Source organism: Macaca nemestrina, chromosome 4, assembly GCF_043159975.1.
Source record: "Macaca nemestrina isolate mMacNem1 chromosome 4, mMacNem.hap1, whole genome shotgun sequence".
NCBI lineage: Eukaryota > Metazoa > Chordata > Mammalia > Primates > Cercopithecidae > Macaca > Macaca nemestrina.
This window is the reverse complement of record NC_092128.1, coordinates 186,950,344-186,967,397: the sequence shown is the minus strand read 5'-3', so window position 1 is coordinate 186,967,397 and position 17,054 is coordinate 186,950,344. Positions and strand designations below refer to the sequence as shown.

At 49.1% G+C, this 17,054-nt stretch overlaps 1 protein-coding gene across 7 annotated transcripts in view; it reads right to left on the bottom strand.

The window, feature by feature from the left end:
• LOC105472545 (trafficking protein particle complex subunit 10) overlaps nucleotides 1-17,054 on the bottom strand; it is a 98,888-nt gene that overhangs the window by 35,703 nt on the left and 46,131 nt on the right. For 5 of the 7 annotated variants that reach the window (XM_011725906.3, XM_071095789.1, XM_011725909.3 and 2 more), the window contains 2 exons: nucleotides 13,875-13,986; nucleotides 9,376-9,623 (listed from right to left, as the gene is read on the bottom strand). In XM_011725906.3, the coding sequence (XP_011724208.1) occupies nucleotides 9,376-9,623; nucleotides 13,875-13,986 (360 nt within the window). The remainder of the gene's footprint in view (nucleotides 1-9,375; nucleotides 9,624-13,874; nucleotides 13,987-17,054) is intronic. The other 2 variants (XM_071095790.1, XM_071095792.1) reach the window with 1 other exon arrangement.

Below are 17,054 nucleotides of genomic sequence, written 5' to 3'. Positions count from 1 at the left end.
TACTGCATGGCATGATTATAGAACAGTTCTTGGTATATTTTTTTCCTGCAAAGAGCAAGTCCCGCTTTGGTAAGCTTGAACGACAGTATTAAAAAAGTAGCAGCATCAGGTAACAGCAGCTTTTCTGGGGTAAAAACAACAAAATCCAGTGGCAGCCATTGGCCACTGACTGCTGAGACTTCACCTTCAACTTCCACCCCGGAAGAGGAGGGAGAGAGCAGGCAGGTCCTGCACACACCCACGCCAAGGTACAGGGCAGGCTGTCACTGAATAACAGAAACCTGAAGGTGAGCTCGGCCACCCCTCCCTCTGGAGCTCACACCTCCCACAGTGCGAAGCCTCCCCGGGGCCTGCTCTGGTCTTGGCTGCGAGTTCTGCCTGGCTTCGTGCTCTAAGTGCCCCTGTTTCCCAGGAGAATCGCAGCTCCCTACATTTCCTATCACACATCATTTTAAAACTTCAGTTTTTATGGAAAAGAAAGACATGCATATGAATTGGGCATGTGATGTGGCATACACAAGCCTTTCTGCAGTGCCGCCTTGAGGAGCCGCCTGTCTCCTATGTTACTACTTACTGTGTGTCTCTTAGCTCCCACCCAAACCCCAGGTAACACCCCAAAAGGGGCCGGGCACTCTGCTTCTTCTCTATACTTTCCAGGGCCTGACAGAGGTGGGCTCTGCAGCAGCGAGACCTTCCACAGTGGGACATGGAAGACTTCCAGACATGTTAACAAAACAATTTATTTATAACTTCATTGCAGCGATACTTTTTCATTGCTTTGAAAAAACAAGTGGCAAAATACATACAACAAGGTATGTGAGGGGCTCAAACCCTAAATTTAGAGGTCCATGATTTTTACAAATGTAACCATCCCCTAATCAAGCAACAACATTATTCTAGAAGGTTCTCTCAAGTCCCTTTTCCTAGTCAAGACCCACCCCAAAGAGGCACCACCTGTCCTGACTTCGGCCACCATCAATTCCTTCTGGCTGATTTGTGAACTTCACATAATGAAATCACGCACGTCCTCTTTTGTACATGGGGCTTCTTTAATTCAACACAGTCTCTTTAAGATTCAACCTTGCAGAGTCTGTCAGCCTGTTCTTTTTCACTGCTGCTTATTAAACCTTTCTACAAGTTGGCCACAGTTTATTTATCCACTCCTTTTAAGTGTCTGGGTTGTTTCCAGTGTTTGGCTACTATGGGTAAAACTATTTGCAATGTTACCCCTGCCTCAACTGAGGGACGCCTTCTCAGACTCCGAAGACGGCCCCAGCCCCGAGTGCGCCAGGCTACTCACAGCAGAACACAGGCAGCGCCAGCACTCCTTCTCCCACCAGCATCCCTGCAGCAGAGACGCAAGAGCGCGGGGGAAGGGAAGAGAGAGTGCCAGAGCCATCCGGGCTCATTTTACCCACTATAGTGCAGCTTGAGAATAAAACACAAAAGTCTCACAAACTCTGGAAGAGAGCGACTGTTCTGCAGCCATGGCTTCACGGCTTTGAGTCGTCCAAACCAGTGCCAGCCCCTTGCTCCTAAACAGCGGTCGACATAGAAAATGGGCACTTCAGCCAACATTACGAAAGCCATGTCTCTGTGGTGGCATCTGCCACCCAGCACGCCACAGCACCCAACACAGCAAAGACCAAGCCTCCGCTCTGCCCGAGAGCCTGAGACTGAATGGCAGAGCGTGCAGCTTGGACACCTCACTCTGGAACCAGGTGGTGGCTTCGCCGTCTCCAGAAACCTCACATTTCCCTAATGGGCCGTCAGACACTTCTTGGCCATTTGGATATCATCTTTTGTGAATAACAGACTTTTTAAACTAATTCTTAATTTATATTAATTTTCCTTAAAGCCCCTCCTCCTCTCCTGATCGCTGTATTAGCAATGGCAAGTGCCATTTTGCCACTTCCAAGTATAAAAGTAAAGGCACTCTTGTTCTTTCTTTAGATACCCCTACCATCTGAGTGCAGCCCACACACTGGCAGGTGCACGAGTCCCAGATGAACGTCTGATATGCCTCCCATGAAAGCAGAATCAGAGCCGTAGCTCCTGCAGGAACTCCCTGCCAGTCACCAGCCCTCCACCTGCCAGAGAGCTCACAGCAGACTGGTGTGGCTTCAGTGCGAACTTTAGATACAAGGAATCAAAAAGTATGCCTTCTCTTATTGCTTGAATCCGGGAGGTGGAGGTTGCAGTAAGCCAAGATCACGCCACTGCACTGCAGCCTGGGCGACAGAGCAAGACTCCATCTAGGAAAAAAAAAAAAGGTATGCCCTCAACTTCTTTAGCCCAACCTGAGGTTGGTTAGAGTCATCCACTACGACCCAGTCACGTTCACCACCGTACCCTAGCGCACTGCAGGGCCACGGTGCCGTGTCGTCATCGCTTGGACGAGATGAACATTTGGGTTCTTCCCCGTTTCTAGCTCTGATGACTCACAGGGCCACAAATATCTCTGTACTTGCCTTTTGATGCGTGTGTGTGTGCATGTGTCTGCACATACCAGGGCTGATCTGCTGGGTCATGGGGCATGTGTCGTGATGGCGACACCCGCTAGATACCGCAAACAGCCTTCCAAAGCGCTTCCAGTGGTGCACACCATCATCAGTGAACGAGCGCCAGTGTCTCCACCCTCCCACCAATACCCGAGGAAAGCCTTTCCATCCTGGCCATTCTGCTGGTGTGTGCTGGTACTTCATCAACAATGGTTTCAGTTTGCATTTCGCTATGATTCATGAGACTGAGCCCCTTTTCATATGTTTATTGGCCATTTGGATTTCCTCTCTTGCCTGTTTCTCTATTGGTTGGTCAGTCTTTCTGCATTGATGTATGTGAGTTCTTCACAGTGCATGCTGGATAAGGGCCCTTTCTTGTCTGCATATACTGTTCGTACTTCCACGCTGCGGAAGGCCTTCTTGCTCCCTTCAGAGTACCTTTCGGGGAAGAGAGGCGCTGATGTTTATGTGGTCTAATGTAGGGCCGGCTTCCTTCACGGCTGGTGCATAACCATAAGGGTTTCATGTTCTATTTAAGAAATACTTGCCAACCTTAAGGTCCCCAAGATATTTTCCCATGTTATCTTCTAGAGTTTTCTTATTTTATTTTTCATGTTTACACCAAAACTACACCTGGAATTAATCTTGTTTATGGGGTGAGACCAAGATTTGTTTTTATATATGGATATCCAGTGGACCTAGAACCACCAATTCACTAAATTTTTCTTGAACCCATTTATTTAAAATCTACCGGCTGGGTGCTAATCCTAGCCCTTTGGGAGGCCGAGGAGGGTAGATCGCTTGAGCTCAGGAGTTCAAGACCAGCCTGGACAACATAGTGAAACCCCATCTCTACCAAAAAATACAAAAATTAGCTGGGCATGGTGGTGCGTGCCTGTAATCCCGGCTACTCTAGTGGCTGAGGCAGGAGAATTGCTTGAACCCTGGAGGCAGAGGCTACAGTGAGCCAAGATCACACCACTGCACTCCAGCCTGGGCGACAGAGTGTCTCAAATAATAATAATGATAAACAACAAAATCTACCTCAACTGCTTTTTGGAACTCCACCTTCTCCCTTGGACTATGGCAGAAGTTTCCAAATTCTTCACCTCTCTCTGTCCTCTGCCTCCTCACTAGGTCCTAACCTTTCATGGCTCGCTACTGGCTACAGGACAAAGGGCAACCTTCAAGGTGACACACAAAGAACTTCAGAATCTCCCTTCATTGTCACCAAAGCCTGCCTCGCCCCTGAAGTTCCAGCGACACCAGACTCCTTCAGAGCACCTTCGGTAACACCACCTTCTCTGCCTGAAACGCACTCTCCCGTGCCACCAGCAGTCACATCTACCTGGTGAATTCTTACTCCCCCACTCATTCCCTAGCATGTAAGCTTCGTAAAGGCAGGAATTCTACTTCACTCTGCTGAAAATACAGTGCCGACCACAATGGTTGGCACAAAACAGATGCTCAGTGAAGATATGCTGAGTGAATGAACCCTTTTTTTTTTTCCTTTTGAGACGGCGTCTCGCTCTTTCACCCAGGCTGGAGTGCAGTGGCGTGATCTCGGCTCACTGCAAGCTCTGCCTCCCGGGCTCAAGCAATTCTCCTGCCTCAGCCTCCCAAGTAGCTGGGATTACAGGTGCCCGCCATCATGCCCAGCTAATTTTTGTATTTTTAGTAGAGACGGGGATTCACCATACTGGCCAGGCTGGTCTCGAACTCCTGACCTCGTGATCCGCCCACCTCAGCCTCCCAAAGTGCTGGGATTACAGGCGTGGGCCACTGCGCCCAGCCTAAATGAATCTTTTTAACGGAGTTCACACAGGGCCTCCTCTAGAAAGCTTCCCTAGCACCTATCGGGCACCTGCAAATGTTTACCAAGCTGACCTGAGGCACCCGGCAAAGCTGCCTTTCCCTCCCTTACGGTCCCCTGTGCATAGACAACACTTCGTCACTACTTGGACACTGTGCTGATGACCCGTGGCAGCCTCATGCCGGTAGGTGAGGCCCTTTCCTCTTCATTTATGTGCACCCCCTATCTATCCCTGTCTCCCACAGTGCCTGGCAGGCAAGGAAATGTGTCTTGAATGATTCTTGACAGTCCTCTCTTTCCTTTTGTCCAGGGAGCCATCAGTTCTTCAGCAACAGCTCTCACAACCAACTCTCCTCCAGCTCAGGTCCTCATGGCTCAGGGGCACACAAGATCCTCCACCTCCCCATGAAAGCACCCACCCAGCAGGGTGTCGGGTACACTGTAAGCCCTCAGTAAACACAACCTACATCCCTCCACTACATCTCTGCCTTTGTCCTCTGCTAGGCCTGCCCCTCAGAATACTGATCCCAACCGGCCAGCTTTGACTGTAAACCTTCTTCCTCTGGTTCAACCTGCAGGTTGGCCACACACAGCCTCTGTTCACAAACTGGCCAGCTAACTCTGATGGCGTGCCATGCGCGGTTCCTCCATGCCACAGGCTAGGCTGGGTGACCTTCCTGGGGTCAGGAGGAGTCCTGACCCTGCTAGGCCTACACAGTTACCAAACCAGATTCTACGCTGATAAAAGGTCAAATAGTGCTGAATGAAACACATTCCAAACCCCCTAAAAATTCACTCGGGCAATCACTGTAACAAACACATTATGGCCTTCTAGAAAGTATCTTCCTCATTCTTCTAATTTGGCAACAAAATGTATACGTTATCATACTTTTTTCTTACCAAAGGTGCAGGAAAACAGGCATCACCAGCATGACTGGAAATGGGAAGACCTTTCTGGTGGACGAATTGACAACACATATTAACAGCTTTAAAACCATGTCTATCTTCGACCTTCCAATTCTACTTGTATGAATTTACACACAAAGATGTATGTATAAGGATACAAACTACTGCAATGGCAAAGAATTTTGAAGAATTCAAATGCCCAAATAGGAGCAAGGAAATCATTGCAGTTCATCTATACATAAGGCGGCCACGGACACAAAAAAAAGGGAACCTCTTCCCGCTAGCAAAAGCAACGACATTTTCTTCTGCGTATTTGTCTGTATTTTCCAAATTTACATAGAGAAAACATTCAACTTTTGTAAATGGAGGGAAAATTAGAAATTGTTACGGAAAAAAAAGAGGAAATATTCTGTGAAGGAGGATCCTGAACTCATGTGCAACTGGCCTCACTTCACGGGTGTTACCGCTCACCCCAGCAGGTAGGCACAATCTCCATTCTTAACACATTTTCCATAACGGGAGTGGGCCAAGGCTAGTAAGCGGCACCCACAGGGTAGACGCCTCTATCCGGCCATCTTGCTCTCTTTCTCAGCCCCCGTCGCCCCTGGAGTGTGGATCGAGCCCTACTATAGAGGCAGTGCTGCTTTCCATCACAGTTGGCCACTTCGGTGCCCCCTGTTCTCTTTAAATAAATGAGGTACTTCAAATCAACTGATAAAGGAAGCAGGATGTTAGCAGGACATGTTTTATAAGCCACCCACTCAAAACTGGGACGTGGGATCTGCAGCTGACTGTGGTGCACCTACCCCCTGGCCTCTGCTCAACTGTGGCCCTAAAACCCGACTCTCACCACTAGACTGGAATAAAAACTACTGCACGAGAGAGAAAACCACAGCCAGGGGCGGTTCAGACCTGTAATCCCAGCACTTTGGGAGGTGAGCAGGGAGGATCACTTGAGCCCAAGAGCTCCAGACCAGCCTGGGCAACACGGTGAGACTAATCTCTACCAAAAAATTCAAAAATTTAGAAAAAGGGAGAGAAGGCCGGGTGCAGTGGCTCATGCCCGTAATCCCAGCACTCTGGGAGGCCGACGCAGGCGGATCACGAGGTCAGGAGACGGAGACCATCCTGGCTAACACGGTGAAACCCTGTCTCTACTAAAAAAAAAATTAGCCAGGCGCAGTGGTGGGCACCTGTAGTCCCAGCTACTTAGGACGCTGAGGCAGGAGAATAGCGTGAACCTGGGAGGTGGAGTCTGCAGTGAGCCGAGATCGCGCCACTGCACTCCAGTCTGGGCAGCAGAGTGAGACTCCATCTCAAAAAAAAAAAAAAAAAAGAAAAGAAAAGAAAAGAAAAAGGGAGAGGAAGAGAAACACTCCTGATGTGAAGTTACTGGTGAAGCCCTCTAAGTAAACAGTGTGAATCTCAGTGTTGATCAAACTCAGGAGCAAAGTGTGCAAAAAGGACTGTGTGCGCTTCAACACAAGTGACAAGGGAGGCTGTCCTCTCTGGCCTGGGAGTCTGACAGGCACAGCGCATGTAAGGAGGCGCAGCCAGTTGTGTGCATCAGAAGGAGGTGAGGAAACAGGAAGTGGGTTCTTAGAAGGAAAGAGGCTGAGAGACTGTGAAAAAGTCATCAGTGGGTGGCATGTCCTTGCCTCAAATCCAGCATTCAGTTTTGGCCACCTCCTCTCACTGGAGACACAGAACTCAACAGTGCAAAGAAGTGCAATAGCTATGACTAAAAGCAATGGGGACAGCTTCCACTCAAGGAAAGGCCAAGGAGACAACTTCATTCAGTAAAGCAAAGGGTTCAGAAAATACACCACAGATAAGAGGCTCCTCACACAATACAAAGCCTTGAAAATACCTCAGTGACTTCCCGGCCCTGCAGACGAGCGCCCAGAGGAGCCAACAGACCCCGTGTGGCTCCTGTGAACCCCGACGCTCCAAGGAACTCCAGAACCCACACCCTCTATTACTTACACATTTCTCCTTCCAGCCACAAGGTAATAACAGACCTACTTCCACCTCCTTCTACAATGGCCATAGGCATTCCAGAACCCAGCAGAACCGCTAGGAAGTCCCTAAGAACCTGCTCCACAGGAGGACAGCCCACAGGACGAGGTGAGCATGCAGCTCTGTGGGGAGTGAGTGCAGCGCTACGCACCATGCCGCTGCTCCTCCAGGCCTCCATGGCACCTGCGCACGCCCACAGGAGGGCAGCCGTGGTGGGGCAAGCACACTAGTGAGCAGCGCCAGAAGAGGAAAAGGGATCGCCATCTCCACGCGGTACCGGACCTCTCTGCTTGGCCTCTCAGATCCACTTTCCATACCCTGCCGCCCTGTTCTCTGCTGGGGGAGCTGTATGTAACACATCAGTGGGCTCCCTGGCCTCTAGCTTCCAGAGTGCCCGGAGGAGTTCAGAGGGAAGGGGGGGGGTGGAGGTGCCCGCTTCCCTCCTGGTGGAGCTGCTTTGGGCCAGTGGCCTCCTCAGTTGCAGGGCACAGTCCCCCCCGCCGCCACCCCAGGTCAGCCTACTCTGCACTGGCCCCGCCTGGCTGCGGGGATTTTTCTCCTCCCTCTACAGGCTAGTAGTCACGCTATTCCCAGGCAACCTTCTGAAGCTGGAAAAACAACTTGAGATTCTTAAATCCTGGTGTTCATGAATTGGCGGAGACCAGCAATAAAGGGACTGGGTCTGTGCCATCCTCCGAGGTTTCCTACGCCTGTCCCAAAATGGGCAACAGCTCTTTCCAATCAGCCCTCCTGGGGTCGTCTCACTCAGAAGACGTCACGTCTGAATCATTTGGACTTGAATACTTCAATTTTTTCCCCAATCGGCTAGTAAGACAAAAATCTCAAGATCAGGCGAAAGCCCGAGGCACACGTGAACAGAGCGCCCCGGCTCCAGGAGTGCATGGTCCCCCGCAGCCCCGTCCCCAGCCTGCAGTTAGGGCTGAGCAGCCCAAGCAGAGTCTCTCGATCCAGGGGATTACAGGCAGCCCAGAGTGCCATTTCGAGGTGGAAAATGTTGCCTTTCCTCATTTGCTTCGTTAGGTGAAGAAAAATCATTTGATAAAAATTCCTAAGTTTCTGAGTTTGTGACTTGGGCTAGGTACTAATGAGCTGGGCTCTGAAATAAGAATTTCTCCTTTTGAAATTAACTAAAATACATTTATCTTCATTAATTAAATTTAAATCTCTTAAAATTATTTCAAACCAAGTACACAAAAATAAGTTCCTATATTATGAAACACCATCCCCATCAATGGCTTATACTCTTCAGACCTAATCACTTCCAGACTCTGTTTTCTTGTTTACAAAACAGCATCAGACCACTCACTCAGGAGATCTTAACCAGGGGATGGGTGGCAGGGGCGTACACGAATCCTCAAGTCATAAGTATCATTTCGTTTGTGTGTGTGAATTATTCTGGATAAAGAGGACCCTGAAACAAGAATCACCAGACTAGATACAGTCTCTACAGTCCTTCCACCTCGCTAGAATGTCCATGGTTCTACAGACAGTAAGAGTTTAGTGCTTGGGTGAATTTATCTCTAAAGGCAAATGTTTTACTAACTACATTCACACACCCAATAAGTGAGCACGCGCCCGCACACACACACACACACACACACACAATTTATGACATATCTTCCACGAAGCTTCGTACTACTAATCAATGGGGCACAGCCTGCTGTGTGTCACTCACATTGCTACCTGCATGGCCATGTGCAAAACTATTTATCTGAAAAGAAAAATAACATAAATGTCTACATGAAATAAATGTCTGAGATAAAATAAATGTCTACCTGCAAAACCTAGCTCTGCGGGTCTCTCAGGTGAGTGACGCTTCTTCGTGGAGATGGCTCACGCAGTAGCGCAGGCCACAGTCAGCCAGTGAGCTCCACTGAGCTCATCTAAGAGGCTTGCTCTGGACCGGCACAAACTTCACCATGTTGAGAACAGAGTTCTATTTTTGAGCAATTAATCAATGTAAAAAGTAACTAAGCAAATAATATATTGAAAATAAAAGACATTCAGAAAAGAAAACTCTTAAGCACAAACAGTTCAATGCCTGGAACCTCAAGGTTCAGAGATTTCTCCTGGAACAATCAAGAAACGGGTAAATTGGGAAAAGAGCCAACTCACTTCTAGGAGCTTCAGTTCCTGCACACAGTTGTGCAGCAGCTCTAGGGCGCGCTGGGCCACCTCCCACGGCCTCTGCAGGAAGAGCAGCAAGGTGCACTGGCGAGAGAACAGGTAACTGCGCAGATCTAACAGCGTGGCTTCTCGCCTCTGGATCGATTCCCGCTTCTCCATATCTATGGGCTTTCGGAGGATCAATCCGTTCCAGCTCTTCACTGGCTGGCAGAAAAAAGTCAGCCAGTTGGCACCATCTAAACAAACACACATCATGAAAGGTGCTGATTGCAGGTACTTCACCTTCCTGAGCTTCCTGCTCAGGCTGAGGATGGTGAGCAAACAGGCAGCTTCAGAACCAGTTGTTCTAAGAACACTGCCCACCCGCTGTGGTCTAGTGATGCGCACCATTCGGCTCTCGGCATTGACAGCCGAGATGAGGCTAACATGACTCAGGCAACAAGGCACGCCACCCTACCATGCCCAGAAAGCCATAGGCGGGAGCTGAACAGGTCGCGAAGCCGCCCAGAGACCAACAGGCTACATGGTTAGGGGAGCGCAGGCTCTGTCTCAGACCGAGGGAGGGCTCTAGTCTTGGGCTGCAGGGGGGCTGGGCTTCCTTATCTTTACCTGCGGGCTGGAGTGCTGCCTGCTCTGACCATCCTGGTGCTTTTGGTCTTCCTTAAGACTACATATTCCTTACTTATTTCCCTAACTCAACCAAGTCACCTCCCTGAGTCAAGCTCCTAGAGGAAGGGACAGGGAGGACTTGGTAGCAGCGCACAGAAGAAAAAAGAATGACTGCTTGTCACAAATTTCAGCAAGGCTCCCAGAGGTTTACTTATACCCCTAAGACTCAAATATGATCTTAAAATAAGCGTAACAATGTATAATAACAAGTCCATCAATCATTATGAAAAAACTTTTGAATCTATTTTTCTCACTCCAACAGAGAGGTGTCATAACCAGTTCGTTCCTACGTGGCATCCTGACATGGTTAAATGCTGCACAACTGTGTGCAGGAACTGAAGCTCCCTTCACTGACGGGAGCTTCTCCTCAGAGCCGAGGAGCACACAGCAGTGTGGCGCGGACCTGCCAGCCCAGCCCTGTACCAGCATCCTCAGAGCTGCTGGAGCACACAGCAGTGTGGTGCTAGCCCACCCCGGCCCCTGCACCAGCATCCTCAGGGATATTGGAGCACATGGCAGTGTGATGCGGACCCGCCCCAGCCCCTGCACCAGCATCCTCAGAGCTGCTAGAGCACATGGCAGTGTGATGCGGTTCCGCCAGCCCCTGCACCAGCATCCTCAGAGCTGCTAGAGCACATGGCAGTGTGATGCGGACCCGCCAGCCCCTGCACCAGCATCCTCAGGGCTGCTGGAGCACACAGCAGTGTGATGCGGACCCGCCAGCCCAGCCCTGTACCAGCATCCTCAGAACTGCTGGAGCACACAGCAGTGTGGTGCTGGCCCGCCCCGGCCCCTGCACCAGCATCCTCAGGGCTATTGGAGCACAGCAGAGTGATGCGGACCTGCCCCAGCCCCTGCACCAGCATCCTCAGGGCTACTGGAGCACACGGCAGTGTGGTGCGGACCCGCCAGCCCAGCCCTGCACCAGCATCCTCAGGGCTATTGGAGCACACGGCAGTGTGGTGCGGACCCGCCAGCCCAGCCCTGCACCAGCATCCTCAGGGCTATTGGAGCACACGGCAGTGTGGTGCGGACCCGCCAGCCCAGCCCTGCACCAGCAGTTCCCTTGGTTAGGCTCCCCTCCCACCAGGATTCTCATGGGGCACGCCCACATTTCAGTCAGGCCTCTGGTGCCAGTGCCACCCCCCCCAGAGAGGCCACTCCAGTGCCCTATCCAAGCTCCAACGGCACATACTGCCCCACCCCTCACGGGAGCCCCTTTCTACAGCCCAAACTTACTACTACGGACGGCAAGTGACAGATTTACTTTTCGGCGCCTGTTTCCCCTTCATGTAAGCACCATAAAAAAAAGGGATTTTGTTTTATTCCTCCCTGTATTTAGAACAGTGCCTGGCACACGGTGGTCCCTCAGTAAGTACTTGTTGAATGAAAGAACAAAAACGAATCGTCTTATTCAGCAGCAAAACTTCGTCCAGGCTTACTTTTGGATTTTAAATTGCCCCAAATTTTAAAACTGAGAGAAAAAATAAATAAATTAGGTGAAATATAAGAAGTATGTCAGATATTTCAGCCTTGAAGGCCCCTCCCCTCCCACAGGCACTGACATCCATTCAGATGCCTGGTCCCTGAAGCTGCCCAGCACCTATTCTGCTGCCAGGGACCATATGGTCTTTATCTTATAAATGACACCTTATTACTCAACGTTGTGTATATGGCATCACAGGCACATGGACCTGTGATTACCAGCCTGCCTGAGGCTAACAAATGCCCTCAGTTAGAATATATAGCTTCAACACAGCTTTTACAAGCTCATATGATATGACCTCAAGGTTGTTAACATGGTCATCTCATGGTAATTTGAAACTGTGATTGGCAGTTTTAGATTTCTTGATTAAAAACCTAAATAAACAGATTAAGTTCTAGGCATTCTTTCAAAGGAGTTCTCCACGAAAACACTGAGAACTATTTGGTGCTCAGTGAAAATATTTTAATTTTTTCAACTAATGGATGTACCAGTTATTGCCATTTCTTTATTAAATTCAAACATTTTTTGCTAAATAAATCTATTTTTCAAAAAAAAAAACATGTAAGATATTTAAAAAATATAGGCTGGGTGCGGTGGTTCACACCTGTAATCCCAGCACTTTGGGAGGCCGAGGCAGGCGAATCATGAGATAAGGAGATCGATACCATCCTGGCCAACATGGTGAAACCCTGTCTCTACTACAAATAAAAAAATTAGCTGGGCATGGTGGTGCATGCCTGTAGTCCCAGCTACTCGGGAGGCTGAGCCAAGAGAATCGCCTGAACCCAGGAGGAGGATGTTGCAGTGAGCTGAGATCACACCACTGCACTCCAGCCTGGCAACAAAGTGAGACTCCGTCTAAAAAAAAAAAAAAAAAAATTGTGTGTGTGTGTGTGTAGGTAGGTATGTATGTATGTATGTATGTAGACTGGACATGGTGGCTCACAACTGTAATCCCAGCACTTTGGGAGGCCGAGGCAAGAGGATCACTTGAGGCCAGGAGTTCGAGACTGGCCTGGCCAACACGGTGAAACCCCGTTTCTACTAAAAATATAAAAATTAGCCAGGCATGGTGGCGTGTGCCTGTAATCCCAGCTACTCAGGAGGCTGAGGCACGAAAATCGCTTGAACCTGGGAGGCAGAGGTTGCAGTGAGCAAAGATTGCACCACTGCCCTCCACCCTGGGGACAGAGTGAGATACTGTCTCAAAACTAAATAATAGATATATATGTATAATATGGACACCTAAGACCGGGCATGGTGGCTCACACCTGCATAAAATATAAGAAATAGAGTTTTACCTCTTCTGTTTTTTTTTACTGAGTAAACACTTTGCTTTGGTTCTACGTCTACACTGGCATCTCAGGAGACTGAGATCAGACCCAATCTTCACTATGAGCCAGTAGCCATTGGCGCCACTGTTGATTTCCAGAGTGAGGACAGTGCCCACAGCTAGAGCTGACCATCCCCACACTTCACCTCCCTCCAGGTTCTCCAGCTGACACCAGGGCTCCTTGAAATTACCCCTTCCTTCACACATGGTGACAAGGGTTCTCAAAAAGGAACCTGGCAAAGATGCCCACGACAGCCCTGCTTGTGGTGGCAAGAAGCAGGAAAGAACCCAATGTCCAACACCAGGGAGTAGAATCGAGCCAGGAATATACCAACTCTAAAAACACAGCTCCAAACCCCACCTGTTAACCTGGAGACTCCAAACCCCACCTGTTAATCTGGAGAGACGCTCACGACGGGCTGTGAGTAAGAAAAAGGAGCGACAGAGAAACAGCTACGTAACATGATATCACTTTCATCAAAATAAGCATCAGCGAAAAACACTGAGGACAGTAACCAATGTTTCTCTTTGTGTATGGTTTCACTGTGCTAATTCTTTAATTGTAAAAGAGCTTAAGATACTGCTTAAAAGTGCAAAAGAAAGATGAACACCCAAGGGTGTTACATAGGCTCACAGCAACGAGCACGCGAGCATTCCAAAGACAACCCCCGGATGGAAGGGAAAGGGACGTCCACTCTGACTCTAACGAGGGACCAGCAGGCCACTGAGTTGTGGAAAGGGCATTTTATACTTGGAAAACAGTTTGTTTGTTTTTATTACTTCTGTTACTTAAGATTCTTCTAAAAGTGAAAATGACTAATTCTTAATTCTCATTTCATTTCCTCTAGGAATCATGAGAATATATCTGATACAATGCGTATAAAGACAACAGCAAAACATGCATACTCATGAGGTAAATAAATGGCTGCTTCAAGACCATCTGCAAGTGGAGAAAGCCACACTAAGAAAAGCATGCGTTACTGAAGTGCCACTACTCACCCCCGGCCCCGAAGTTGACCACATACTGAGAGAAGAGGGCGTCCAGCTCGTCGTACTGCACCAGGGCATCCTCAAACTGCTGCAGCATCTCGAAAACAAAGGCAAGCTCCTCCTATTCGCCCAAGATACGTTTTTAAAAAAACAAAAACATAAATCAACATATTGAAAAAACAGTATGTAGCCATTAAAAATTACAACAGAGAAAGGCATGCAGCACTATGAACAACGCCTACACTCCGCTGAGTAAAAACCAGTGTCCTGAGGACCACACGCGTCAACACTCACACACGCACGAGAAGCTAGAAGAGGCCAAGGTCACTCCTGAACCCTCCCTGACCTATTGGCAGCACCGGATATAACCGGCCACCCCTTGTCCTTGGGATGTTTCCTGCTGTCCAGGACCCAGCCACCTGCTCCCCTCATCCCTCACTCTGGCTCCCTCTGGTCAGACGGCTGGTTCCTCTAGTTCCCCCAGGATCTCCGCTGGAGGCCCCAGGGCTCAGCCCTTGGACTCCCCTGTCTACACTCACTATTCCCTCTCCGAGATTGAGCCTATCTACACAGCAAAACCACACACATTTAGGACTCCAGCTCAGACCTGACTCTGGCTCCAATGGCAAGCACAGCACGCTTGCGTGGACACCTAACAGACAGCTCAAGCTTACACATGGAAACCTGAACCCCAAACCTTTCCCACAAAGTGCTCCACCTACCGTCTTCCCCATTTCAGTCAGCGACTGCTCATCACATTCAAGAGACTCCTAAGTCCTTCCAAGGCATCTCCAAGCCCTGCAAAATCTATGTCCCCCAGCACCACCCCTTTGGCCTCAGCTCCACCACCAAGGCCTCCTCACTGCTGCTCACATGTGCATGGCAGGGAGCTGCCTCGGGGCCTGTGCACTGTCCCATTCCGTGGCCTGGAACACTTTCTCTTCCTCTAAACATCCACATGGCTTGCTCTCCAACCTCCTTCAGCTCTGGCTAAGTGCCCAGCCCAGTGAGGCCTTTCCTCCTCCTGCCCCTGCGCAGCGCCCCACACCATCTCTGCCTCGTGTCTCTCTCTCGCCCTAGCATCTGCGTCATTTCCTTTCCTGTGTCTCCTCCACTGTCACACAAGCTCACAAGAACTGTATAGTGACGGCGTCCCAGCATCAAGGAGGGCCTGGCCCTGTTCGTGCTCGGTAACCTTTATCGAATCAGAAAATGAAAAGAGACGGCGACAGGTGATTGCTTTCCGATCTCCATTACTGTACATTAAAAAGTAAAGACCAGAAGAATGTGCACGCACATAAACCTCCCCACATGGTCAGGTCTTGGGGATCCAGTTCCACCCCACGTATTTGTGGACATTATTCCCAGACCCCAAAAGGCCCACCCAGGTCCCACTCACTAGGTGAGAACTGAGGGCGCTCCTTTGTATCCTGTTTCCCCTGAAAACAGTGGTGGGCTGTGTTTTGCAAGAGAAACTGCGAAGTTACACTGAACTTCATTTTCTTTGTGAAGTATTTTCAAGACTGAACACTATAATGTTTTTCTTTTAAATTGTGATTAAAATGTATGTAATATAAAACTGACCATCTTAACCATTTTTAAGAGTACAGCTCAGGCCAGGCGCAGTGGCTCACACTTGTAATTCCAGCAGTTTGGGAGGCCGAGGCGGGCAGATGACTTGAGGCCAGGAGTTTGAGACCAGCCTGGGCAATATGGCAAAACCCCATCTCTACTAAAAATACAAAAATTTGCTGGACATGGTGGCGCGGACCTAGAATCCCAGCTACTCAGGAGGCTGAGGCAGGAGAATCGCTTAAACCTGGGAGGTGGAGGTTGCAGTGAGCTGAGATCGCACTATTACACGCCAGGCCTTGGTGACAGAGCAAGACTCCATCATAAAAAAAAAGAGAGAGAGAGAGAGACGAGTACAGCTCAGTAGTGTTAAATGCACTCACACCGTTGTGCAATCAATATCCCAAACTTTCTCACCTTCCCAAACGGAACCTCTGTCCTATTAAACACTCACTCCCACTCTCCCTCTGCCAGCCCCTGGCACCCCCCATTCCACCTTGTCTCTGAACCTGAGCACTCGAGGACCTCACAGAAGCAGACACAGTCTGTTCCTATGTGTCTTTGTGTTATTTCACTCAGCATCATGTCCTCTAGGTCCTTCCATGTTGCAGTGTGTGTCAGAATTTCCTTCCTTACTCATTTTAAATTCTGAACTTAGACTTACAGAAATATTGAGAAAAAAAAAAAAGGATCTAGTTTCCATATAGCCCTCACTCAGCTTCCTGAACACTGCCGTCTTACGTGACCGTGGTATAACTGTCACAACCAGAAAATTAACCTAAGTATAATACTATTAACTAAATAGCCCTCATTGGAATTTCAGTGGTTTTTCCACTGATGTAGTTGTTTCTGCTCCAAGACCCCACCCTTGACCCCCAACTAGGCTGGAGTTGCTGCTTCCTTCAGCTCCTGCAGTCTGTCAGTTTCTCAGTCTGTCTTTCACTGCCGTGGCACCCTTGAAGAGTGCTACGTTGTCTAATGTCCCTTTACTTGGGTTCATTTGATATGTTCCATGACTGCCGTGAGATGATCATTTTTTTCAGAGAAAAGATGCTAAGTATTCCTCGGCACATCTTACCAAGGATTTCATGAGATGGACACAACTTCTCACGGGCGGAAGCAGCCTTATCATTTCCTTCAGGCGGTATGTACCTGGTTCCCCCACGGTGGAGTGGCTACTGCTCCCTCGGTAGCTGACAGACATCTTGGGGGGCCACCGTGAGACTGTGCAAGCCCACCTCTTCTCAGCCCTTTGCCCACCACCCTGGACATCCATCGTTAATCCTGCCTCCAACAGTTCTTGCTGGGACATTGGCTTAAAAGTGATTTTCTGTTTTTCTTTCCTTCTGCGTTTAAGCAGAATTCTTCTGTGTGGAAGAGTTGACCCTTCTCCGCCATTTATTTATTTAACCGATGATTTCTTTCTACCGATACAGACTCAAGGATATTAATTTTATTCCATGGGTTAAACCCTGACTCTATCCTTATTTATTCTGTTGCTGAAACTGCTCCAGCTTTGACCCCCGGATGCTCCTCGGGGCAGTGCGTGTCCTATACATGCCCCATCTGCTTCCACACACTTCCTGACTTTCTAGTCCTAAAGATATTCCAGGTTTT